Genomic DNA, 26,601 nt, shown 5'->3' with positions numbered 1-26,601 from the left:
TCTAACGTTCTTCTTCGACAATTATTACTACAGGAGTAAATTAAAGTGACCACTAGATGGGGTAATTTAGCAAACAATAAACATAAGACAATCAAATACAGTAAACATAACAACCAGTAATACAAGTAGTAGATAGAAGTAGTAGGTTAGTGGTAGCAGGAGTTCCAGTGAGGTGGTGGTAATATAATAGTTTTTATTAATTTAATTTATAATTTATTTAATGTATTAATCACTGCCTTTATACAGCATCTTTCATGACCCCCAAAGCACTTTACAGAGCAGTCTTCATTTTACTCCACACTCGGTGATGGTAAGATACTAGTGTAGCAGCACTTTCATGTATTTAATTATAACACAGGTAAGTCTGGCTAAAACATAGAACAAAGGCAGTAAATAGTGGAGAAAAAAAAATTCTTTATTTTAGTTTAGTTAACAATATTAAAACAGTTCATTTTACACATTTTAAAAAGTACACATTAAAAAAGGTGCTGTAGAATATTTCTTTTAGATTTAAAGTGCTAGGTGCGTGGTCTTAAGTGCTGCGACTTTAGAGGTTTTAAAGTGCAAGGTGCTACTACATTGCACCATTGCACAAGCCGCCCCAGCCAATAAATATACACTATAGCAAGTACACTAACTGTACAGATAAAAGGAACTATGGAATCATACTTTGCGAGAGAACTTGAGATTTACGAGACAATATCAAGAGAATCTGAGAGCAGAAACAAACAGCAGCAGAGTAATCTGCCACACAGAAAGACACTGATTACCAACACATGCCATCAAATGCCACCACCCCCAAACATACACCACTCAGAGCCTCTACCTGGATTTTAGGAGAGTACCCTACATGGGGCCAGGGGCGTGTTAGGAGTGGCCGCCGTCACCACCGCCTGATCCAGATGACACACGCCTTTAAACGTAGTAACCAGAAACATCACATTAAATTCTAAGAGAAACATTGAAAGAACAACTCCGGTACTTACACATGCCGTGTTCACAAGCCACCAAAAGCCCCAACTGCCACACTACGGCGTGCGCAGCCTTTTCTAATCGTTAATCAGTGACGCTGGGAGCCACACACAGCGACGCGCAGGTGGATGCATTCACGGACGCACCACGGTAGGAAAACTACTCACCCGGTTACACTAGTGTAGCCACAGCTGTCCTGCAGCAGGCTGATGGAAGCAAGGCTGCCACTCTGCCCCTTCGACCACCACCATTATACCACTTTGATTCTATGTAATGTGGGTGAAGTGTCTTGCCTAAGGACACAATGAGTTTTTGACACTGGCGCCCCACTGTGGTACCTGGTGTTCCCAGTTGTCTCCCATCCAAGCACAATCCAGGTACGGCTTAGCTTCTGAGATCTGATAAGATCAGGCTTTGACAAGCCAGTATGACTGGTTTAAACACATACATGCAGTACAATGTAGTGAAATTCTTATGTACTCTACCATTTTTAATATACAGAAATAGATGAAATACTTATAGGAGGAGAGGACACAATGAGAGAAAGATAGTTCTGTGGAAGTCATAGTAACAGTAGTAGAAGTGAGGATGGTAGTAATGGTAGTAAAAGTAGTAGGCTTGTAGTAGTAGTACTTATAGTATAAGTCCAATCCAAGTGGTGGTACTAGTAATTGTGTACTTCAAATTGTGATAGAAGGAATGAGGTTTCCAGGAGTATTAGAAATGTCAGTGGTAGCCTGGTATAGTGGTTGTTAGTATTGGGACGGTAGACATAGGTTCATAGTAGTAGTAAAAGTAGTAGTAGTTTTCTCTTTGGTACTCTTCCTTCCTGTTGAGGGTCAAGCAGGTGAACTTTCTGCTCACATGTGGTCTGATACACAAAACCTTGTGCAGTTTATTTTTGGTAAGAGGATCACACTTTTACTGAGCGCTGCCCCCCACAAAAACATGCTGGTTTGTTTGGACAGGGCACAGATATCTCAAGGTAAATATGACCAAATATTGCTTCAACATCTCCACCCCCCCAAAAACAACCTGGCTACTATATCAGATGGTATTGCACTGCAGATAATTCTAAACATGTTTTCAAAGTATCATGCATATTTAGGCTGAGTTCTTCTTACAAACAGAAAACACTCTGTTCCCCTGTGTGCTCCACTGTGTTTTTAAACACATTCACTAGAGATGTAGGAGATGTAGACAGACTAATAATGAAATGTTACTCAAACATGTGTGAATGAGTAGATTTACTAAAAATATATGGCATTTGAGTTCATAAAAACACAAAAAACTACTTTAAAATAATGGTTAACACATTATTGAAACCACCTGACCAACAAACTAAAATTACATTTTATTAAATAAAATTTATTTAATTATTAAATGTCCTAAAATTGTTCAAATAGGGTTTGATTAAAAATACCTCACCATATGTTGAGTGAAAAAATATTGAAATTGTAATTCTTTTTTGTTGTTATCTGTAGGGCAACCCTTTTTCCAACAAAAGTCTGGACACATGTGCTGTTGTTGGGAATGGAGGGATTCTGGCCAATAGCAGCTGTGGAGAGGCCATAGACTCCACCCAATTTGTGATCAGGTAAGCACATCTTCAACCCTCTCCAGGCAGGTGTTGCAGATTTGCAACAGCTAAATTCCAATTACCTACTTACTCCACATCCATATTTTATGAGGTTTTTTTACTCAGGAGCCTTTTCTCCCATCCATGCTGATAAACGTGGACGATGCAGACTGTGCAAGAATGGCTCCACGCAAACGGCCTGCCAGAAGTGCAAAATACTTTTTTTGTTCACAAAGGATAAAAAAGTCAGGATTGTATATTACTACCCCATATTATAATTTTCCCCAAATATCAGATTTTTCCTGATACTAAAAATTTATTTGAGCCTGAGAGGGTTAAAACATAAATTATTCATATTTAAGAATAAAAAAAAATTCAGATTATTTTCTTCTTTTACTTTTCAGATGTAACCTCCCTCCTTTAGAAAATGACCACAGGAAACATGTGGGCAACAAGACAGACATAGTAACAGCAAACCCCAGTATATTTACAGAGAAGTGAGTGAACACACTTTTGTGATTATTACAGTCACATTTTATTTAATCTTTTTTCTTATGTAATGTTACCAAAAAAGCTTTCAGTCAGTATACACTTGGTGGTGCTAAGATACTTCTAGCCACTGCTGTCCTGAGGCAGACTGGCATAAGTGAGACTGCCAATCCCATGGGCCCACCTCCATCATGTTTTGAGTGAGTGACAGGTGGAATTAACCAATCACAAAAGTGATAGTGAAGTGTGAATTCCAGAAATGACAATTCTTTTCAAAAAATGTAGTTAATATGATTAACTGAGGTTCAGGAGCAGGACCACACCTCAGCCGCCCTCTCCTCTCACCAGCGAACCAGCACTCACCTCGACCACGCCTCTAATTTCCCAGAAGCCTATATGTAGCAGCCTTTCCCATCATCGCAGTTTGTGTCGGCTAACTCGACAGAGCACGAGACACGCTTCATGAGCTGATCATTAACCCGTCTGATACGGGTCCGCCATCTCCTTACACTCGCAGCAGTTCTACAAAAATGGTTCCTGGAGAGCCACGAGCAGGAAACATTCATGACGCTCCTCAGTTGCTCCGAGGTCCAAGCAGTAAGCCTGCGTACCTCCTCTGGCCTTTCGAATGCCATCTGCCCCACGCCTCCATTGCGGCGCTCTCCGGGGCGTACACGTCGTAATCTCCTCCGCAGACAGCGGGATCCTCGCTCTGCTCCCCCTCGTTCGCCTCTTCCTTCTCACCGCTCCCCGGCAGCAGCCCCAGGCCTCGCGTTCATCACTATTAGGCTACGTTCAGACTGCAGGGCTTAATGCTCAATTCCGATTTTTTTGTGAAATCCGATGTTTTTGCGAGGTCGTTCACATTGCCAATTAAATGCGACTTGTCTGTGACTTCAGTGTGAACGGTAAACGGCCCGAAAGTGTCCCGCATGTGCACTGGAGGACACGATGACGTCAACCCCATGCGTCAACCACAGCGAGCGTGCTCTGTGTTTACGGAAGTTGTCCAAATATGGTCGCGAGCATTGAGCACCTGGCGATTTTACAGTTCCGGTTTCCGCCTGCTTCAGCGCAGAATAGTGACGTTTATTGCTTGTTAATGATGTGTAGGTCGGATGGATGCGCTTTGGCCGTTCAGACTGAAGTCGCATGTTAAAAGATCGGATATGTATCGGATTCAGGACCACATATCCAAGTGGCCTGGGTCGCATTTGAAAAATTCGGATCTGTGCCGTTCAGACTGTCATTAAAAGATCGGATACAGGTCACATAGAAGCCAAAAAAATCGGATTTGGGTCACTTCAGGCTGCAGTCTGAACGCAGCCTTAGTCTCAACCGCCTCCACTGCAGCCCCCTCGGAAGTCACCTGAGCTCCCGCCACAGAGCTCGACTCTGCGCCCGCGCTACACCGCGCAGGTCCTCCCGCACGTGCTCGCTTCCTTGCAGGCGGCCCCGCGGGCTTCTCCCAACAGGTAGGACATTAGAAGCTGGACCGTGGCTGGCCTCCAGCAGGAACTGAAGAAGAAAGGCATCGGTTCCAGCCACCAGGATAATAAATCCAAGCTGTTCCCTCACTATTAAATTGGGTCCGAGCCCCGTCCCCCGGGCTCCCAGCTCTCCTCGTTCTCAACCGACGTGCGCAGCTCCAGCCGCCGACGTCATCGGCGCGCCCCCAGCCTCTCAGTCTGCCTCCACAGACAGACTGTCTCGTCCCCTGTGCCTGCTCCCTCTATGTTAGACCAACGGGTCTCTCTCCCATCCCTGTCTGTGCAGGCTGCACTAAATCCCCATGCACACATCCCTCCTTTATTTTCTCTTATTCCAGCCATTACCAGTCAGATGGCTTCTTGTGCTCCACCTGTCGTCACCACAGCAGCTTCAACAATATCCTCGGCAGCACCCATGGCCCTGCAGGCCCTACAAGCTGCAGAGCACTCTTATCCATTTCCTTCTTCTGCTCTATCCCTTCCCCTCCCCTTCCCCAACAGCCAAATGTTTTTTTCTACCGTGTCATATACGTCATCAATCATTTGTCTCTCGTTCCCTCGATTTTCGTTCCCTCAATTTTCAATCCCTCGATTTTCGTTCCCTCATCTCTCCGGTAGCTGATTATTACCGGTTATTACATCAGTCTCGCTCATTCAATCCAGCCCTCCTATCGCAAGCCAGCCACGGGATATACTAACCAGCCAGAGCCTCACCTCGCTTATACTACACACCACTCCTTTACGATCCAAGAATCTCACCCCCAGCAAATTGGCTTTCACCTTCTCCTTATATTGCAACCTAATCCGCTCCGCTTTTGACAACCGGAGAACGGAGTTAGATGACTACCTGGCATTGGTCCTCGATCTCGTGCTGTAATTCGGCAAGACCGGGTTCCACACATGTGATGTTTTATTTGCTACCCAAGCGGCAGGCAGGCTCCAGCAAATCAACCACGGTACTTACTGGGGGGTCCCGGATTTCGAGCTCTACTGCAGGATCTTCACAGCTCATGCCTCTCTCTCGTGTGGCCTCCATGGAGCTTCCTTCCATCCTGCTTCCTTGCTCAGCGGTCACACCCTCTCGTAATTGTACCCCAGCCTCGAAGAACCCAGTGGTTCATCGCCTGTCTTCCACCGCTTCCTCTCCGCCTGTGATTCCTCGCTTCCTCAACCCACCCCACCGCGTCATACCCATCAGTAGAGCAATCCTGCAACACCCCATCCTCTATCAGGGAGGAAGGATGATCTGCAATTATTTTAATGATCGGTTCGTTAATTTCTGTTTGCTGGTTTCAGCGACAGTTTTCATCCTGGCATTGAAGTTCCACCTGTCACTTCACAATCGTATAGAAACCCCCAGTCCTTGCTCGCAGATCCCACCGCTGTGGACAACCTTCTGACGAAGGATGTCACCGAAGAGTTCATGATCGGCCAATTCAAACATCTTCCTCTCGAGACTTCCGCAACAACCCCATTGGCATCGCCACACGCAAGTACACTGGGAAAGAGATGTCTCACCATCGACCTATCCTCCCCTCACGGCGCAGCCGTTCCCAGCATCAGCAGTCTCATTCCCGCCTCAGTTTTTTCCGTGCAGTATGCCACCAGCAATCACGTCATCTCTCACTCCTTTTGCAGGCCATGGAGCGTGGCCCTCTGAAGTGGACATCACCAGAGCCTTCAAGGTCCTGCCCATCCACCCAGATTCCGGGCGTTACTTCGGAGTCTCTGGGTAGGGTTTTAATACGTCGCTGTACACCCGAAGTTTGCCTGCCACAGCAGCCCTAGAATTTTGACTCCTTGTCCGAAACCTTGTGTCAGACTCTCATCAGCAACTTTAAACTCCCGTACGCCCGACACCTCCTAGATGACATCTTGGTCATGACTCCTGCGTCTTTCTCCCCTCGTTCCAGCCTATTGTCACACATCAGAGCCTTCTCCAGTCTTGGAGTTCCCTAGTCAGAGGAAAGACCCTCGGCCTTTGCACTACTATCGAGTTTCTCGGCATTACACTCAATTCGATCTCATTTCAAGTGGCCAAAAAGGTCCAGCGAACCTCCCCGCTCCTCTCCAACTCATTCTCGCAACCTCATGCAACAAGAGACAGCTCGTTGTGCTTCTCGGTCACCTTAACTATGCTATCCGCACCATTCCTCTGGGCAAGCCCTTCTTTCACATCTCATGCAAGCCACATCAGTCAAATCCCTTCACAGTATTATACCACCGATTGAAGCGCGTACGTCCGACATGCGCCTATGGAAGCACTGCCTATGGAAGCATTGCCTAGACTCCTGGAATGGAATTTTGTGTCTTTCCCGAAAATATCCAGCTTTTCACCGTCGCAGCTCCTTCAGTTGGTTTCAGAGGGTTTTATCAGGAAAGCGGTTCGCTTCCACGTGCCCTTCAAGCCCCTCTCTCTTAGACCAGCTGACAGCTCTTCCGCCTCGTTCGAAATATACCCCATTGCTATCGCAGCCATTCTTTGGGGGGCACGAGTGGTCTAGTAGGTGCATTCTTATCCATTCCGACAGCGACACCACAGTCCACATCATCAACAGGGGAAGGTCTCGCTCCTCCTCAATCTCTCAGTTCCTTCAAAGCTCACCTAGTTCATATTCCAGGTTACTTAAACTCCATTGCGGATTCTCTCTCTTCGATTTTACAAAAGCTTGGCTCTGTACTCGGACATCCAGCATATTCCAGTTCCCCATTTTTGGCCACGATCTTCAATTAAGCTACCCCGCTCTCGCCCCTCTCATCCCTCTCGTCTCAATCTCGCAACTCGCTATCCTCGACAGCCTCGCCCTGAGCTCCCTTTCTACCTACCCGATGGGTGGAATAGCTTCAAGCTCTTTTCAGTCTCCATCAGCTCCCCCTCAGTTCTCCGACGTCAGCACCACCTGCAGTTTTGTCGCCTTCTCACATCACTCCAGTAACATCTCTGTCTCCACCATCCAGGCGCATCTCTCAGGAGTTAACTTCATTATAAGATGATCTCAAGCAAGGACTGCCCATCTCTCTCGCTGTCTCACTGCCACGTTTCCACGTTGATTAAGGGCTACTTAAATCCGAACCTTGTCTCCCTCCTAAATGCTTACCACTTGCTTCAGATATCCTCTACCTCGTATCCTCACTCTTCGTTCCAGATACCATTCGCCGTCCGAGGATATGACCCTCGAATGCATGTTCCTCACAGCCTTCTTGGGCCTTCCGATTCTTGTTCCGAATTCACTCTTACCACCAATTGTTTTCGACCTGTTTGTCCACCCCAAGCTTCTGATCTTGCCTTACATTCTATGGTCTTCGCTCATCTTCACTCTCCGCAGGAGTATAACAGACCAGTTGGGAAACACCTTCCAAGTCCTTGCGAACCTTTTGTAAAATATCTTGCTTTCCGTCACGTCTCAGATTCCTCCTCCATCGATCCACTATTCCTCACAGAAACAGGCAGATGGCTTCCAGGTTCTGGTTCAGTGACATTTCCGATAAGTTCTATGCTCTCCGGCATATCTTCCCATTCGTTTTCCATCCATTCTTTCCGCATCGGTGCAGGCACATTCGACCGAAACTCAGATCCTCAGTCACCGGGCCTCCAGTGCCTACCTCACCTACATTCGTTATGACCTCAACGATCTCTGTCCAGCCCATCCTATCTTGCATTCCTTTAACCTTTTGGGGGTCCCGTTCCGGCTGGGCCAATTGAAGATTGAGACGGAGCCCCCACCCATAGTCTCAACCCAGCCATCTCTGCCCCGCTTCATACATTATCAATAAACTTCTTCGCACTATGTTGTTGTTGGCGTGGTCCTAGCTAGTGAATAGATGTTAGAATGTTAGAAAATAAACCCAGATAACAGTAAAAGAACAAACTATACTGAAATGAAAGCACTACTCAAACTCTGTTGCTCAAGTCAGACTTTATTAGAGTTTTATTTTATCACAATTTGACCAAGAAGAGTTGACTTGGTTGAAGGTACAACAGAAGAGATGATTTGTGAGCTTAAACAAGTTTCAACAAGTGCTCATATTGATCACAGGCTCATAAATAAATGTGTTATTAAAATCCATTTCAAATCTTAAAATATTTTTGTTAATGTGTGAATTGTGTCACCATGATAACTGTTGAACCTTTCTGCAATAGAGATACATGTAGAACACCCCCAGAGTACTGTCACTGTGAAGTATCAATAAGCCACACCTTACGAAGCGAAGGTAATTCATGTGTTGTTGCTTTCAGATATGGGGGTCTGATGGGTCGCCGGCGTCCGTTTGTGAACAGTCTAAACGTCTATGGAAAGGCGATGCTGCTTATTCCAGCCTTCTCCTTCATCCACAACACGCCCCTGTCCATGCGGGCCTTTTACTCCATTGAGGACTTTGGGAGCCCAATCCGCCCCATTTTCTTCCACCCCGAGTACCTCCAAAAATTGGCTGTGTTTTGGCGTTCACAGGGCCTGCGAGCGATTCGCCTCAGCACGGGGCTAATCATGGCTAGTTTAGCACTGGAAGTCTGTAACAATGTGCACCTCTACGGATTTTGGCCCTTTAGTAATCACCCATACGGACTTGCGCCGCTGACAAATCACTACTATGACGATAGACAAACGAAGAAGAAGTTCCACGCCATGCCGGCCGAGTTTGAGCTCTTGCTAAAGTTGCATCATGAAGGGGTGCTCAAGGTTCACCTGGGACAGTGCCCACCTCAGAAACTGCCCTGAACTGCCTGGAATGAAGGAACACAGAAGTAATGCACGACTGAATTGATTATAGAGCTCAACAGTGACTGCCCACCCCCTGTTCTGGAACTAACTTTCCCATTCATTTTTCTCCTAGACTTTCAGGAAAAAAAGTTTTAAAAAGACTTTAAAAGTTATTTATAAACTGTTTCTGAAATTTTATATATGGTAAATGTATCTTTTGGACAACCACATTATGGATAGCAGCCTCTGCGATGAACTTTGAACTCTTTTCGAAAAGTTAAACGCAGCCGTCACCGGACACCGTGCTCCACAGGCTCGGGGTCCTCCCTCTCTCTCTGTCTCTCTCTCTGTCTCTCTGTCTCTGTCTCTCTCAAGTCAAAGATTAAGAGAGACAGAGACAGAGAGACAGAGAGAGAGGGAGGACCCCGAGCCGCTGAGCACGGTGTCCACAAAGCGCTTTCGGGTAACGGCTGCTTTTAGCCCCGCGGGGGCGCGGACCTTTGAGCCGGTCCTTTCACCCTCGGTCACCTGATGGTCTGCTCGGGCACAACTCTGGGTCATTCAGACACTCAATTTTGGTTTAGTCCAAGTTCAGTTCTGGTTCAGTTCTGGTTTAGTCCTCAGCTGTTGAGGCATTTGATAAGGGTAAACATTAGCCTAAGTGACTTTATACAGGTTACAGTTGGATTATTTTGCAATGGAAATAATATGCCACGATAAAGAAGGTTTAAAACAACAACAAAATGAATGGAATGAATGAAATGAATGAAAGGCACCAGGGCATGCTCACCATACTCACAGATGTGGCTTTTTTACCAGTTATAACTAGACTAGTAGCTACTACAAAAGAAGTAACGTAATCTGATAATCCCTCAGTATTACAAAACATATTACTCATTCAAACCTGATTGGCAAAGCAGAAAAAAACAGCAGTTGGTTGGCCAAGAGGAATACACTGAGTTAGTAAGAGATGCTTCGATTTCACCAGTGTCAAATGTTTTGTGCGCCAGCTGCTGCCCCCGCTAGTCAAGGACGTGTCTGTATTTGTGGATCTGTCTGAGTTTGTGGATTTTTCAAAATGAGTGGCTCAAAATTACATCACGAAATCGGTGGATTCGTGTGATCCACAAATGTGACTCACATTTTACAAACAGAATTTTCAGTTTTACTAATGAAATTATTCTTTGCAAATGAAAAAAGATATATTTACAAATGCACATCTATTTGTAAATACCAAAATACAAGTTACAAATATTAAATTTGCATGTGTGGATATTAAAACACATATACAAATTAATTATTTGTCGATCACCATCTGTGCATTTGTGAATATTAATGAGACAAAAGTAACCCCATATCAAAAAACTTAGAGACCCTCTACTGACGCTGAAAAATTAGAACTCCAACCTAGCCACTTGTTCCGTAATGACAAAAAAATAAATAAAAAAATCTATTTCTGAACCTTCTGAATGGTGGTGCTGAGGTGAAGGGGGTGAAATCTATCAGTCAATAGCATTGAAGATAACTTGAGGAAAGATGAGGCACTCAGATTACAAACTGGAGTATTAATATTTGTTGGTTTATTTGTATTCTTGGTGAATCCCTTGTTTCACTCTTTCATTAAAATTGTATTTTGGCACTTTGTAGAGGATATCAGTATGGAGATTCCCTGCTGTTTCTCCCAAACTTCTCCTTTGGACTAAGAGCACAGATGCTATTGAGAACTGTGTACACTTTGGAGGACTTCAAGAACCCACATTGTTTTTATGAACTCTGAATACTGGACTCATTCTGGCCTTCACAGGGACTGGACCCCAATAAAAGATGGTTAACTTGGCTTTAAAAATATGCAACAATGTGGACATGTATGGGTTCTGGCTTCTTTAGTAATCACCCTTAGAGTTTTCAGAAATCACTATTATGATGACCAAAAGGCAACTCGGAAGTACCAAGCCATACCAGCAGACTTTGCCCTCCAGACAAGGTGTGCTCTGTCTTTACATGGGACAATATGCTCCCTCAACAACCCTATAATTTTTTATTTGTCCTACATCATAGCAGAGTACAGTTAGTACAATTTCATAGATTGACTCAAATTAAAGATTGTTCAAAAAGGAGTGGGAAGATGTAAGACTTATTTAAACCCACTCCTTCTTGGCCATACCTGAAAATAAATTTTGTAAAAGCACCTCTGAGGGTCAAAATAAGAGGGCTGTGTGCTGTCTGTTTATATGAACCAGGAAGTGTGCTGTTGGCATATTTAACTTCAATGTGATGCTCTGGTGAACTCTTCACAGTGAATAACTGGGATGATAGGAATGTGTTAGGAAAGTGGGAAATGACTTTGGATCATGTTAATTCATGTCAATTCAGGCCATGTAAACTATCAGCATTATTATTTTGGGCACAGTAACAGTCAGAGTTACAGTAGTGAATTGTGTGAAATAAATAATTGTACACATTATACAAGCCTATATGTCTACACAAACACTACATCCATGACAGTGAAGACACAGATAACATTTTGAGCTTGACCATTTTTATTTGCGCAGTTGTTAGAAAAAAGCATCTAAAGAATGTCTAAAGCAGCGACCAGATCAGATCAAGGTGATAATGTTTGTTACGTCAAACGCCAGGTCTTTATGGGAAGATGTGTGGTATACAGTTGGATTATTTTGCGAAGGAAATAATACGCCAAGATAAATAAGGTTTAAAACAACAATACAATGAATGAAAGCCTCCAGGGCATGCTCACATACTCACAGATGTGGCTCCTTATAACTTAGAACTAGACTAGTACTACAAAAGCAAGAAGTAACGTAATCTGATAATAACTCACTATTACACAACATGTTACTCTTTCAAACCTGATTGGCAAAGCAGAATATAATCAGCAGGTGGTTGGCCAAGAGGAATGCACTGTGTTTAAACCAGTGAGAGCACCCTCTATTATCTAACAGTTCTACCTGTCGGCTTTATGGGTGTAACAGAGGGAATGGAACCACATAATGAGCAGATTTGTTTCAGGTGAGAGAAGAAACACTGGAGAGAAGAGAGAGAGAGAGAGAGAGTTACCTCACATGCCCCACAGCCATGAGAAGACACTGCTGTACATTTTTTTTATTTCTCAGCATAACTTTGGGGACTTTATCCATTATATTGGTTATCCTTAATTTAGATCTGAGGTAAGTCACTCATTTGATATTTTAAATTAAATACATTTATTTTCTCCAATTCTGCTACTACGTTATTTTGACATTTCTTTCAAATCATCACTGTAGCATTTACAATTTGAATTTGAGTAAAGGGCAATTTATCTTGTGATATTGATTTTGTGATGTGTGAGTTACTGTGTCCAGAAAACTCCCCTTGTGGATTAATTGAGTTTGTCTAAAGTTTAAGAGTGAAAAGCTTTCATATATGGTTATAAACCTAAATTCAGCTTCATCATATACCCATATAGCAGATGGTTAATGGTCAGTGACAGATAAGATTATTATATCTTATCCTTGTTTATGACTATGACTTGTTTATGATTTCTAGTCTGTTAAACATGACTCTTCTGAGAATATTCAGTTCAATTCAATCTTTATTAAGAACACGTAACATCTGGCTCATAGTATTAAAAAGAAAATAGTAAGAATTAAAAAAAAATTAAATACAGTGCACGTTATAATATTTACAGACTAGACCGCCAGTGTCTCCACAGAGAAGAATCTGACAGAGCTCTTCACAGGACACACTAGAGCTTCAATGATTCGATTGCTCAGATTCATGGTTTTACACATAAATGAATAAATATAACATCTGATCGTGACAACACAAGATCTCACACCACAATTTACAAACATTTCAGTGGCTCTACAGAACCTCTGCACTTTCAGTAATATTCTCAAAGAGTGCACTGAAAAAAAAAAAGTTGCTGGATTTGCGTAAAAAAGTTATGGAAAGCGGTTGCACGCAATAAAATTATGTTTAGGCTTTGAAACTTTTTTCGAAGCCCTCTACACATATTTTTCTCGGAACATGAACATCACTTTTTCATGTTGATGAAATTTGAACAAATCATGCTGAATATGCATATTTATATTATGTTACCTTATCATGAAATGTATAAGTATGTATAATTTAATTTAATTGATCTAATTCTGTAAAAGAATACAAAAACAGTCTTTAGTTTTCCACAGTTCTGTATTGTCTTAAACAGAATCAAACTCAAAGAGAGCAGGGACAGAGATACACAGTTTGGAGCTGGACAGTGTGAAGATTTATTCCAGTGAAGAAGCTCTGGTCTCTGTGGACACAGAATAACACATGATGATCACATTCTGATGATCTACTCTGTTGTACATGTTTAAATACACTTATAGCAATTATTACTACAACAACGGACCAGAACAGAATCACAAGAACATTAGAAGTGTATCTGCAGAAACAAAACTCACCATGTGCTGCTTTTCTTCCTCTAAACACAGTAACAGGGAGGGCATCTGGTATAAAGTCCTCCTAATGCCACATCACCTTGTACAAGTACGATAACAGTTTCAATAGGAAGTTCATTTTGAAAAATTTTAAAATAATTTTAGTTGGTTTACTTACTTTGTTACTTACTATTTACTATTAATTCAATATCAACACACAGATTTTTGTTGTAAATTTTTACGCAAGAAATAAAGTCAGGGAAGAGGACCCATGGGAACAGAGCAGGTTAGACAGACCCAGAGGGAGTTCAGGGAAGAGAGAGAGCATGCACGCAATGCTTGTTTTTACTCATAACATTTTTATTGAGCCAAAAACAGAGCACAACTCAAATTATACAGGATCAACAGCACTCAGTACTTTTGGTATATAAAAGTTAAAATAAAAATAAATCCCACAAAACTGAGAACAAACATAATAACAGGCTGTGGCGGTACGTATATCTGTGAATTTGGAGATGTTACTCATAATGTTACAGATTCTAAAAAAGAGGTTGCCACACTTTCTTAAATGACTGTACTTTATCCTTTAACAAGTATCATATTCTCTCTAGATGTAAAATGTTAACAAGGTCTCGTAGCCACATTTTAGAGCTTGGTACTGATGGCCCCTTCCATGACATTAAGAGTAATTTCTTAGCGATAATAAGACAATAGGAAATTAACTGCTTTTTGGCTGATGTTGATTATTAAATACTTCTGATGTATCAAGGATAATTAACAAAGGTTCCGGCATTAATGTCAACAATCTGCGATATTGTTTTATACGCATCAGACCAGTAGGTGGCCACTTTTGGACATGAGAAAAATGCATGGTATAGCGTTGCATCAAAGGAATGACACTTATCACAAGCCGGAGAGACATTGGGGAAAATATTATGTATTTTCTCTTTGGAATAGTGAAGCCTATGTATAATTTTAAATTGTACAAGACACTGTTTTGCATTATTGGAGCATGAATATATAGATTCAAGGCAGTCTTCCCAGATGTGAACAGGGATCTGAATATCCATGTCCTTCTCCCAACTTTCTTTGTATTTGTTGGATTCAATTCTATAGTTAACCAGGTAGGGTGAGTATCAGGAACTTTAGTGAAAAAACAAATGTCCTTAAAGGCACATGCCCAGAGATACATCATGAAATTTGGAAGGGATAGACCCTCAGTCAATTTAGATTTAGTCAAATATTTCTTAGCTGTTCTAGGAGTTTTATAGTTCCACAGGAAAGGTTGAATGATTGAGTCAGTTTTCTTTTAAAAATGACTTGGTTGGGAATACGGGAATATTTTGAAAGAGATATTAAATTTGTGGTAAAAAACAAAACAAAACAAACCAAAAAAAACATTTTAATTGCATTTATCCTACCGAAAAGTGAAGTTGGCAGGGTTTTCCAAAACTAAATTTTACTCTTTAGTTGATCCAGAAGAGGTGGAAAATTTGACTTTGTGAGGGATGAAAATTGTTTGGTAATTTCAATACCCAAGTATGTAAATTCATCAGATGACACCTGTGGTCTGAGATTGATGCAATGAGGTACTTTATTTCTGTCTATTTTGCAAAAGCTCACCAAGCAAATCTTGTTTGAATCCAGTGGTGATGATCCAGGACAGAAGCCAATGTCCATCCATGTCTTTCTTTGCTCCATGCATCCGAGAAAAAAGAAAAACAGACAAAATTCCATCTGGATAACACTTCTGACACCAAATTGTCGTGGAAAAAATTATATATCCCTTGAAGATAAATAATGAATCAATTTGCGAAGCCCAATGAGTTTTTGAAATATAGACCAAGGTTTATTCTTGTTACAGCAGATATGGACAGGGCCTAGGCCTGTTCCGGCCAAAGCCCAACAGCCTCTCACCCCCAGTAGTATCTCACATGTCTCCCATGTCTGCCCCCATCTCTCATGTCTCTCCCCATGTCCCTCCCAGAGCATTTGAGCTCTCAGTATTTATACAGAAATACAAGTTACATACATATCAATGCAGAGTGACTTTGGTTTCAGAGGCTGGTGCTAAATGAACATACAGTTGATGATAACAAAAGGCTTCCTGAAGGCGGAGACAGTTGTGCCTTATGAACTTTTACACATGTTAATGACTGGTCTGGGTTTCAGGTAGAAATCACATTAATTTACACAAGACAGATTGAGAGAAATCTTTCCACAGTCTAAATTTCTATCACAACTGATCAAGGTAGGGGTCTAAGGGTGTATTAAAATTCCCACATATTATCAGTTTAGTTTGTGACAGATCAGGGATTAAACCAAATACTTTTTTTAAAAGAAGATGGGGTCATCCAAGTTTGGTGCATACAAACAGACAAGAGTTATTGATGTATTGTAAACATCTCCAGAGACGATCACATAACGACCATCTTTATCAACTATTGTTGAGTTATGATTAAAAGGTACACCTTTCTTTATTAATATAGCTGCTCTCCTAGCCTTGGCAGAGAAAAATGAGTGGTATACATCTCTTACCCACTTTGTTCTCAGTCTATTATGACAGTTATTTTTTTAAATATGTCCTCTGCAAGAAAGTTATATCAGAATGTAGTGACTTCACGAAATGCATAATCTTGCCTCTTTTTACTGGATTATTACAGCCCCGTATGTTCCACCTTGTAAATATCAGTCCTTTTTTCACATTCTGTGTCTGACATGTGTCACATATTAAAAGTAAATTGGCACACGATTGGAAAGTAATAGCCCAGATGGTCTAAGTGAATTAGACCGCATGTAAAGTAATTTACATATCAAGCTGAATTGACTCTGCATACTCAAGAACAAAAGCATAACAACCAAAAAACACCTCTGGCTAACGCTTATGTTGTTGAAGGTAGGGAAAAACTTGCTGGAAGAAAAAACAAAACAAAACATACTTTCCCTGTCAGAGTAACCTAACTTACTAAGACTGTTACTCATACTAAAGATAGCCTGTCAAGCCTAATTATGCAAAGCCATTTGAAAAACAACAACGTAAATAAATTTTTTTGCAGTATACACAAAACAGTAATTATATTGTTAATTAAAATTAATATTACTTGGTTGCATGCAAAGCAAAAGTCGAAATATAATGTAGACATAAAAGTAATTTCAAATTAACCTGACCACGTGAGGGCATGTTAACTTATACAAAAACTAAATGAACAATTATAGGCATTTTAACATGAAAATCAGAATTCTGAATTCAGTTCAATATTTTCACCTCAGAGCTTTATTGTAGTGGACCCTTGGATCACAAAAAGGACATGAAGACTTAAGAAAGTCACAGTATTTATGGTCCAGCAGTGGCAGGGTCTCCTTTATTGGCTTCGGCTTGATCCAGGAACCGGCGGCATTGAGGAGAGACGCTCCGCTTATTCCTCAGCTTTCTGCGGGTCGGTGAAAGAGGACACCGTCATGGGTCATGATGAGTCTCGCTGGGTAAAGTATACCGTACACCGGGATGGTCGCGCAGTAGACTTCTGGCTCTGTTGAATAGCGCCCTTCGTTTTGCTATAGTTGGAGCGGTAGTCAGGGAAGATCTGTGTGGTTTTGTCATGATAATGAAGGTGTTGCGCTTGTTAGATTATCTTGTTCTTTGGACATGCTTGAATCAGGCAAAGACACGTTTTGGCTTCTTTGTGTCTTTTATTTTTAACGTGCAGCATAACATCACAGCAGCAAGATCCCGCGTTTTTATCCAACAAGACAGCGGAAGTGAACTCTACAGGAAGTGCATACTCGTAAAAATAAAAACATTCACAGTACAAAATAAAGTGCATAATAAAGTTATAATAAAATAACACTGTGTATGAGAACACAAATCTAACAGAAGGTCTCTCACCACGGCCGCTTTTCGCAGAATGTCCTCAAGAGTGTGGTAGTTGTGTAGACGTAAAATGAACGGTCGTGGTGGTTGAGATGGACTGGGCTGCTGCCGACTGACTGCGCTCTACTGATTAAAGGCATTTCATCTAAATTGAGGACCTCTCTTAGCTTGTTAGCGATAAAGTCCCTCGGCTTTGCCCCTTCACATCCTTCTGGGATCCCGGTGATTCTAATGTTGTGTTTCCAGGACCTTCCCTCCAGGTCTTCTCATTTTTGTGTCAGCTTGGAAACCTCAGATTATTCACTTGTTGCTGTAGGGAGTCAATCATGTCTGAATGAGAAGTTGACGCTTTCTCTAAATCTCCGACAGTGTTGCTAGTTGTTTTAGCCTTAGCTGCCAGATTAGCAATGAATGCATGGAGATGCGTTTTGGCCGTGTTTATTTCCCCTCTCAAGTCACTATAGACCCGTTCGATACGAATGTCCAAGCTTTTGCAAATGTCATCTTTATTTTTGGTGACTTCACCTTTGAGATCTTTGATTGCTTCTAGCAAGGCCCGGTTGGATGGTTCCACCTTGTCAGCTTCAGTGTCAGCTGACTCGGCTACTTCAAGCGCCTCCATTTCTGTTGAGCCCGATGCTTGGGCAAGGCCTTGTTCAGTCGTTTCATGTTTTTTGGATTTGACTCGTTTCATGCTGAAATAATCACTAAAATGCAGCACTAGCATGTCCCAAAGGAAAATGCTCTCTAGTGGTCCCAAACAAAATGGGATTTGGGCCGCAAATTTTTTTTTTTAAAGGATTTGGTTGTCAGAGCTATCGTGGACGTGTCTCATCACTCGCCTGCGTCTCCACGCAGCGCTTGTTTTTAAGGTGAGGGGGGATTTTATTTCATTTATTTCTTTTTGTCCATTGCCTGTTCATAAAAAGGAAGTGTTAAGATCCTGGGTATGTAAAAAGAAAAATGTATAATCCATGTATTTTCAGTGTAATTAGCCATGGAAAGATCAGCTCGTACTCCACATCCACAAATGAAAAAATAAATACTGTATTTTCCGCACCATACGGCGTGCTCTTACGCCTCCAACTCCATCTAAAAACGACTGTGCGCCCCACAATCCAGAGCGCCCTATACAAGAATCCACTTGGGTGTCACAGCATGTCTTCAGTAAACTACAAAGCCGCACCACCTGCAGCGCACGCAAACACACACGGAGCAGACAGCGACCGCACAGCAAAACACACCCGCAGCCACACTCATCACTCCACGCAGACGAGGAACGGAACGAAGGAACAAACCGAAAAAGCGGGTGCAATGTGCCAATTCTAGACACAACTGAACAACTGAGACACTATGAACACTCCAACAATCCGTTGGTCCCAGACAGCACCCTCCCTACACGCCACAACTGAACAAAGCCCAGAGTCACCGTGAACGCCACAAACAAAGTCCCACTGACCCATCGAACTGTTGTATTTCGTTTAAAGTCTGGTGCGGTTTGTTTGTGAAAAAAAGTTTGAAAATAGACCATTTAATGACAGTGCGTCTTATAATCCAGAGTGCCTAATAGTGCGGAAAATACGGTATATAAAATGGGGCTAAAATTCAACAAATGTAAATAGGCCTATGTTCACCTGGATTAATTTTTAGTGACATCTGATTCGGCTTTGAAATGGGAATTGTTGTTTTTCTACTGTCCATGGAGTAAAATTTTGTGACATATCTAGTTTACTTTTCAGAGCAATTTCTGTATTTTTATCACAAAAATGAAACATTTTGGGGGAAAAAAAAATCTAAAAATAGTCAAAAAATTTAAATAAAATAAAACAATGTTAATCTTGATTTGAGTACAGTCCAGACATTACAGACTGAGGAAGATAAACAGGAAAACTTAAAACAGTTAGTTTCATTGTTATTTTGTTGACACTTAATGTGACATTTGTGATCCGCCATGCCACCTGAAGAATTTTTAACAATGTCTACATCCTGCCCAGGTGCCCACCAAAAGGACTGTTGTGAAAATATGTGAGGAATTGTGGTACCAGTGCAGCAGGGACCACTAGTTGGTAGTTGTAGCCCCCATGCTTAGATGGAACTCCCCTGTACCACACATCTTGCTGGAGCTGGTAATGGATGCGGCCAGGACCGGGTTGGCTGGTAGACGGTCCAAGCTCTTGACAGGTGGGGTCCAACTTTTGGGCATCAGCCATTTCTTGGATTGAGCTTGGAATATCAGACCAGTATGTTTTAAGAACAGTAAGACCCACATTTCCAACAGGTGGTTGAGGCGCACGAGAGAGAGCATCCAGAACAACGTTGCAGCAACCCTTTTTGTAGTGGACCCGGAATGTGAAAGCTTGGAGCTGCAGGGTCCAGCATGTGAGACGTGAGGATGTCTTGGGACTCTAGCCCAGGCTAGAGCACTGTGGTCTTTGTAAACATCAAAGGTGGTGCCTTTGAGGAAATGCTTCCACTTTTCGACAGCCCATACAACAGCTAGATATTTTTTTCAGCTGTGGAGTAATGGACTTCAGCACCACGGAGAGCTCTGGCAATGGGACGCTCTTCACCATCAACAGTCTGCATGAGGACAGCTCCCAGGCGCACATCACTGACGTCACAGAATTATTTTACCAATAATGGCCAATACAGAGAATGTAACACACGAAGATCAGAACAAATACCAATGTGCGAACGTGTGGTTCCAGAGTGAGTCAAAATTGGGGGTGTGTACGTCTGTTCAGGACCTGCACGCACAGAGAGGTCCCGGTGTTCCCCGTAATCATGTAGGAACCAGCATTTGTTATTTTAGGCTTTAATTAACCAAATTAATTAACAAAAATAATTTTATGGCAATAGGCAATCGCCCATTCAATTGATTCACCTTTAAAAAATGTCCTGCTTTTAGTCTAGAGTGAGAAATACAGTTGGACTAGATCCAAACCAGAGTCCCGAACCAGCAGGAGCAGCTCCGGTTCTGTCCAGGCTCAGATGACGTGGAGCGGGGAGTGAAAAGCGCTTTCCCCAGGAAGAACCAAATGCGCGGAGGACGGACACCAGCTAAACTGGATTCATGCTTCTGTCCGGATGCTTTGCACCACCTTGGAACCAGCCGCGGTTCTTGAGCACGGAGGACCGGAGCAGCTCGCACAGACCTGTAGTCCACAGCGCATTCTCGCTTTCCCCGCACGGAACCAGCGCGCAGACGGCGGAACGTACCCGCTCAGACCCAGTCATTGACCAAGGACCAGACCCCAGCCCCGTCCTGAGGAGCTGTGCGCTACTGTGAGCGCTGTTGGCTGCTGCTGTTACTCGAACTCTGGGCTGATGCGGTGAGTTTGTACAAAGTTCTACATGCTGTTTTATGAGTTCATGGTGATAAGATGAGGACGGCCCGTGGTATTAACAGGGAACATCAGTATTGATTACTGGAGGTATTGCTCTTCTACCGGGATACAGAGGCTCGTTAATCGGACCAGTTTTGGTTCGTTTGCCGGTGTGAAAGCGGACAACACTGGAGTGTATCTGCTTCTCGTATGTCAAACATGGATGTTAGACGCTTGTTTTTGCCTCGTACTTTTTGCTAATATGTCGCCAAGCCTCTGGAATAGATCACTGAAGTTTTGTCGTCTTTTCATATTGATGGGACAGCTATATTTGCCGCTGAGTGCGCGTGGAATTCGGCGACACACAGGTGGAGCTTGGTCATCTGGTTGCCAGCAAGTTACGCACCGAGTGTTGAGCAGGTAAACAGACTGTCAGTGTCTTTTTATTTCTTATTACCCCCTCTAATAAAGGTCCCATACTTATGAACGTGAGAATTCTGTCAGCGCCTCCTCTGCGCTCTGATACTGTGGTTGTGGGAGCGTAAAGTGAAGTGCGCACACGTGTACCACCATGTGTGGTTTGTTTTGGTTCTTCGGTGACGCCGTATGTGCACGTGTACTCGTATTAACAGATCCACTTAGACTCGTTGCTTCACAACTGCTGTAAATTGAGTTTTGGGATGTAAACTGTGTTAATAATCTGTTGTTGTGAATCTACATGGGCACCGATTGCAGATTCATCTGTCAGTGTGGTCCGCGGTAGGGGGGTGGGATTGTGCGTACATCTATGCGCGAAGGACGCACTGACATTATTCTTTGGAATTAAGTGGAGGGCCGCAAAAAATCCTTCCGAGGGCCACAGTTGGCCCCTGGGCCGCGAGTCTGAGACCCCTGCCTTAAACTGAAAGAGGCCCAGGTGGGTTGTCATAGAGGTCTTGAGTTTGCTCCCTTCATCCATGGCCACCTGCCAGTATCCACTCTTAAGATCCAGGGAGCTGAAATATTGAGTGCCTTCCAGAGACTCCAGGATCTCATGTATTGGGGCATGGGATAGGCATCGTGCTGGGTTTTTGCATTTAGGCCTCTGTAGTCCACACAGAACCATGGTGTACCATCTTTTCTTGGAGTGAGGATGACAGGTAAAGACCATGGTGAGGTGGATGGCTCAATGACATAATTTTCAAGTATTTTTTGTATTTTTTTCTTCAATGACTGCTTGTTTTTGGATTGACACTCTGTAGGCTCTTCTTCACACCGGCACTCCGTCAGTTGTTATGATTTTGTGTTTGATCACTTGAGTGGTACTGGTGGTTTCAGTACAAACAGTGGGCCACTTTAGCAGCAGCAGCCGCACCACTTCAGGCTGAGCTTCGAATAGGAGAATGACAGGTTGGGTTGTTTTGGCCACATAGAAGTTTACAGGAGGTGCCTTATGACTCCACTGAAGCATCATTCGTGCCTTGGGTAGAAATGTGTACTCCTTTCCACCAAGCATTATGTACTTTCGGAGATGTGGCTTCAGGGTAATCTGAGACATAATCATGAAGTTGAGCCCGAGGAGCAGTGGCATGCATAGGTTGTCGTCAGCTACTACGTGAACTCCAAGAGTGCCGTGGAAGTCGTGCAGGTTGAGGAGCAGCATGGCCTTTCCGAGGGCTTTGTTTTCTTGTCCGTTGGCCATGACAAACTTTGGGATTTCACTTGGGGCCTTCTTTTTAGACTGCGTTCCACAGCGAGAGGCTCATGAGGGAGTAGGTGCTGTGTGGTGTGTTCAAAATCACATTTTAAAAGATATTCCAGACCGCCAAAGCTTTGATCACATCAAGGACATTTTCAGTGCTCACGTTTCAGCTTTCTTTTTCAGTTGGGATTGGGGCTTTGCATGGAGTGTGGTCATTTTTACTTTTTGGTATATTCGTCTCCATATTCTCAAAATCTTCCAGGTCATCATCCATCATGTAATCACAATCAGGTAGTCATGGTCGTGGATGCTAGCTGTTAGCCATTTTTTCCAAGACAAGTTTTAAAACTTTTCTTCCACCAAGTTTTATCCTCAGTTCAGTATTCGGGTTGTCCCAGTCTTAACATTTCTCCTGGGATAACTGTCTTTTCAGAGGGAAGTGTTCTGGATGTCAAAATCACTTTATATGTTGCACTTATTTCCAACCGCTCACACCACCATCTATAAAAGAAATGAAAATCCTTGTTTGGTTTTGTATAGGATTTAATGAATTTTTGTGCATTGTTTGAAATCAGAAGCCTTTAATTAATGGAATGACCTTTTCTTTTAGTGAAGTGGATTCTATCTCCATTGTTACAAAGACAATAAGGACCAAAGTTCAAGACAACGCCATTGATCACAGGTAAGAAAAATTTTAATAATAATAATGTTTTTTTTTTCTACAACACACATTTTAAAAGCAAAAATCTCAATATGGAACAATAACAAGGAATTATTAAGATCCACACATCCACTAAATTCTGAAATATGCCTTAAAATAATTTCAAAATGAGAAAAAAAAGTATACAGCTCACAAAAACAAAAAACAAAAAAGAAAAGCATCAGATCTCAAGGTGAAATGCTGGATATCTAAATATGTACGTGGTAATATCTTAGGAACAAAAGGATGCCACCTCCTTTAATGGATATAAAATGTTCAGCCTACTGAGGACTTAATTTTACAGACACTCTGAAAATCAAAGTGAAATAATGATGTGGCAGTCTTGTCCATTGTGCCAAAATTTAATTTCTGTGAAACAAAATGCTTCTCAATATCTTGTGATCTCAACTTGTTCCTGCTTGCACGAAGGAGCAGATATGGGTTGAGAACGTTCTAGGGCCCTATCCAGCCCCACTAGAGTAAATGCCTCCTGAAATCTCCATGTTCTGGAGATTGTGCTGGGAGACACATTCAATCTCCCTGCAATGGCAAATCTGCATGTGGTCCTGAGGAAGTGGATCTGGATCTGTGCAACTTCTGTACAGTTAATGAGTGGCTTCATACTCCCATTAGTGATAATCACACTTTTTGTTTTTCACATTAACATCTGTTTTCAGAGTGTTCCTTTATTTTTTTTTTGAGCAGTGTATACATAAAAGATGTTAGTTCACCAATAAATCAGACCAATATTTGCACTTTTTAATGTATTGGCTATCAGCCAAATCTCCAGCATGAGCAATGTATGATTCGGGATGCCCAAAAGAGACATAAAGCTTTATTTTAAAAGTTTAGTGCAGTAATAGTACAAAATATGATTACACCACTCCTGTTTACGCCTCATTTACACCTCATTTATGGTTCATTTATGGCTCATTTATGGCTCATTTATGGTTCATTTAGACTTATTTCTGCCTTATGGCCATTTCTCACATTCCAGTCACATTGAGTTGTGGCAAGGATGCCTTATTATGCGATTTCTGTATTTTTATCACAAATATGAAACATTTAAAAAATAAAAAATAAAAAAATAAATCTGCTTACGAGTTGAGCTCTAACAACATGGATCTCTCCGAAGTGGTGTTGTGGAAAAATTTAGATATCTCTCTTGAATAATATATAATTAATCCATTTGCAAAGCCCGGGTGAGTTTTTTGGAATACAGATTGGATCTTCTGTATCCTCTCAGTGACCTTTCCCAAGTCTCCTACACAGAGCATCTGAGTTCTAAGTATTTATAGAGAAATACAAATGACAATCCATCCATCCATTTTCGTCCGCTTATCCGGGGCCGGATCGCGGGGGCAGCAGCCCAAGCAGGGACTCTTAGACTTCCTTCACAGACACGTCCTCCAGCTCCTCCGGGGGAATCCCGAGGCGTTCCCAGGCCAGCCGAGAGACATAGTCCCTCCAGCGTGTCCTGGGTCTTCCCTGGGGCCTCCTTCCGGTGGGACATGTCCGGAACACCTCCTGAGGGAGGCGCCCAGGAGGCATCCGGAACAGATGCCCGAGCCACCTGAACTGGCTCCTCTCGACGTGGAGGAGCAGCGGCTCTACTCCGAGCTCCTCCCGTGTGACTGAGCTCCTCACCCTATCTCTAAGGGAGCGCCCAGCCACCCTGCGGAGGAAACTCATTTCGAGCACTTGTGTAACGTCTGTTGACCGTGAGCGGCTTGGGGTTCAGTGAGCAAGGTAAAAAAACTAATCCAGACACAGACCGGTACTTGTGGTCCACAGTTTACTTTTGTTTTTCAATGATTACAAAAGTGCAAGTGCAAAAAGTGCAGGGTGCAAAACGGAGGCAGGCAGCAGTTTCCTCTCCAGCAGCAGAACACAGACTGATCTTGAAGGCGCCTTTTATGCCGGTCCTACTGATTGGATAAAACCACTATGCTAAAACAGGGATGGTTAAAATTATCATTAGCGTAAAACTAAAACCTAAACCTCCTTAAAACAACCCAAAACCCAGATAACTATTAAAACCACCAACTATATACATAAAAGCCTAAAACCATACACCAATTAAATGTTAAAACCCATAAACCAATAAAACACCAAACCTAAAACCCCTGTACAAAATGTTACACGTGGTCCAGCCCGGAACCATAAAAGAGGGAGCTCGTTTCCGGGGGACTCTTTTCCCACCTGGACAGAAGATAAAAAGGGGAGGTAAGTAAAAGCAGATCCACCATTCATTAAAAACACAATAAAATACACTAAACACATCAACACTTTAAAACATTCTAAAAACAGATATTGCACCATATTTATTGCACAAAGTCAATTTTAAAATGTAATTTGTTATTGTCTCCCTTTTCCTCCAGGGACAAGCAACTTCCAACTAAAGTGCTGTGCCTCAGGAATAAAAAATGGTTAAAGGAAAGCCAATAAATATTTTTTTAAAACCAATTGTGTGCAATTTATTTTGTGATGTGCAAATATGTTAAAAGTGCTGTGTGCAAGGAAAGTGTAGTGTTTTAAAGTGCTCTAGTGAAGGGTGAAGGTGCTAAGTGTGGTTCTGGGGTAACAAACCAGCCTGTTTGTTACATTTCCCCCCTCCTCTCAGAAAAGCGAAGCTACTCTTCTTCCAGTCTTGATAGGCAATCAGCCACGATGTTGGTCTTCCCTGGTCTGTAGTGGACGGTGAAGTTGTAGGGCTGTAGCGCAAGGTACCATCCTGTGATCCGAGTGTCGCCTCTCTCATGCGATCCAGCCACTGCAGTGCTCTGTGGTCTGTCTCCAGCACGAAGTGTCTCCCAAGCAGGTAGTATCGCAGAGAGTCGATGGCCCACTTCATCGCCAGACACTCCTTCTCTACAGCCGAGTATCGAGTCTCCCGGTCCAGCAGCCGACGACTCAGAAATACCACTGGCCTTCGTTCTCCATCCTTCTCCTGGAGGAGGACCGCTCCCAGTCCCACCCCAGAAGCATCTGTTTGCAGGATGAAAGGCTGGTCAAAATCAGGGCTTTGCAGGACCGGTCGGGTGCAAATAGCCTCCTTCAGGTCAATGAAGGCTCTGTTGCATGCCTCCGTCCAGCGAACTTTGTTTGGGGCAGAGTTTTTTGTTAAGTCACTGAGGACAGTGGATCTCTCGGCAAACTGAGGGATGAATTTCCTGTACCATCCCACCAGGCCGAGGAACCCTGACCTTCCTTTTTGTTGTGGGCACAGGGAAGGATTGGATAGCCTCCATTTTTTTGAACTTGAGGCTTAATTTTGCCATAGCCAATAGTGTACCCCAGGTACTCGACTTCCCTATGGGCCACTGCACACTTTTTTGGGTTCACAGTCAGTCCAGCAGTCTGAATCCTCTG

At 42.8% G+C, this 26,601-nt stretch overlaps 1 protein-coding gene across 3 annotated transcripts in view; it reads left to right on the top strand.

The window, feature by feature from the left end:
- The window catches only part of LOC129408700 (alpha-2,8-sialyltransferase 8F-like), a 35,731-nt gene extending 26,229 nt beyond the window's left edge, over positions 1 to 9,502 (top strand). For all 3 annotated transcript variants that reach the window (XM_055153015.1, XM_055153013.1, XM_055153014.1), the window contains 3 exons: positions 2,457 to 2,569; positions 2,956 to 3,048; positions 8,768 to 9,502. In XM_055153015.1, the coding sequence (XP_055008990.1) occupies positions 2,457 to 2,569; positions 2,956 to 3,048; positions 8,768 to 9,248 (687 nt within the window). In that variant the 3' untranslated portion in view covers positions 9,249 to 9,502. The remainder of the gene's footprint in view (positions 1 to 2,456; positions 2,570 to 2,955; positions 3,049 to 8,767) is intronic.
- Positions 9,503 to 26,601: the final 17,099 nt, after the last annotated feature.

Source organism: Boleophthalmus pectinirostris, unplaced genomic scaffold (assembly GCF_026225935.1).
Source record: "Boleophthalmus pectinirostris isolate CB_2022bp ecotype Guang Dong unplaced genomic scaffold, ASM2622593v1 HiC_scaffold_17, whole genome shotgun sequence".
Classification (NCBI taxonomy): Eukaryota; Metazoa; Chordata; class Actinopteri; order Gobiiformes; family Gobiidae; genus Boleophthalmus; species Boleophthalmus pectinirostris.
The sequence above is the reverse complement of the archived record's forward strand: the minus strand, read 5'-3'. Positions and strand labels throughout refer to the sequence as shown.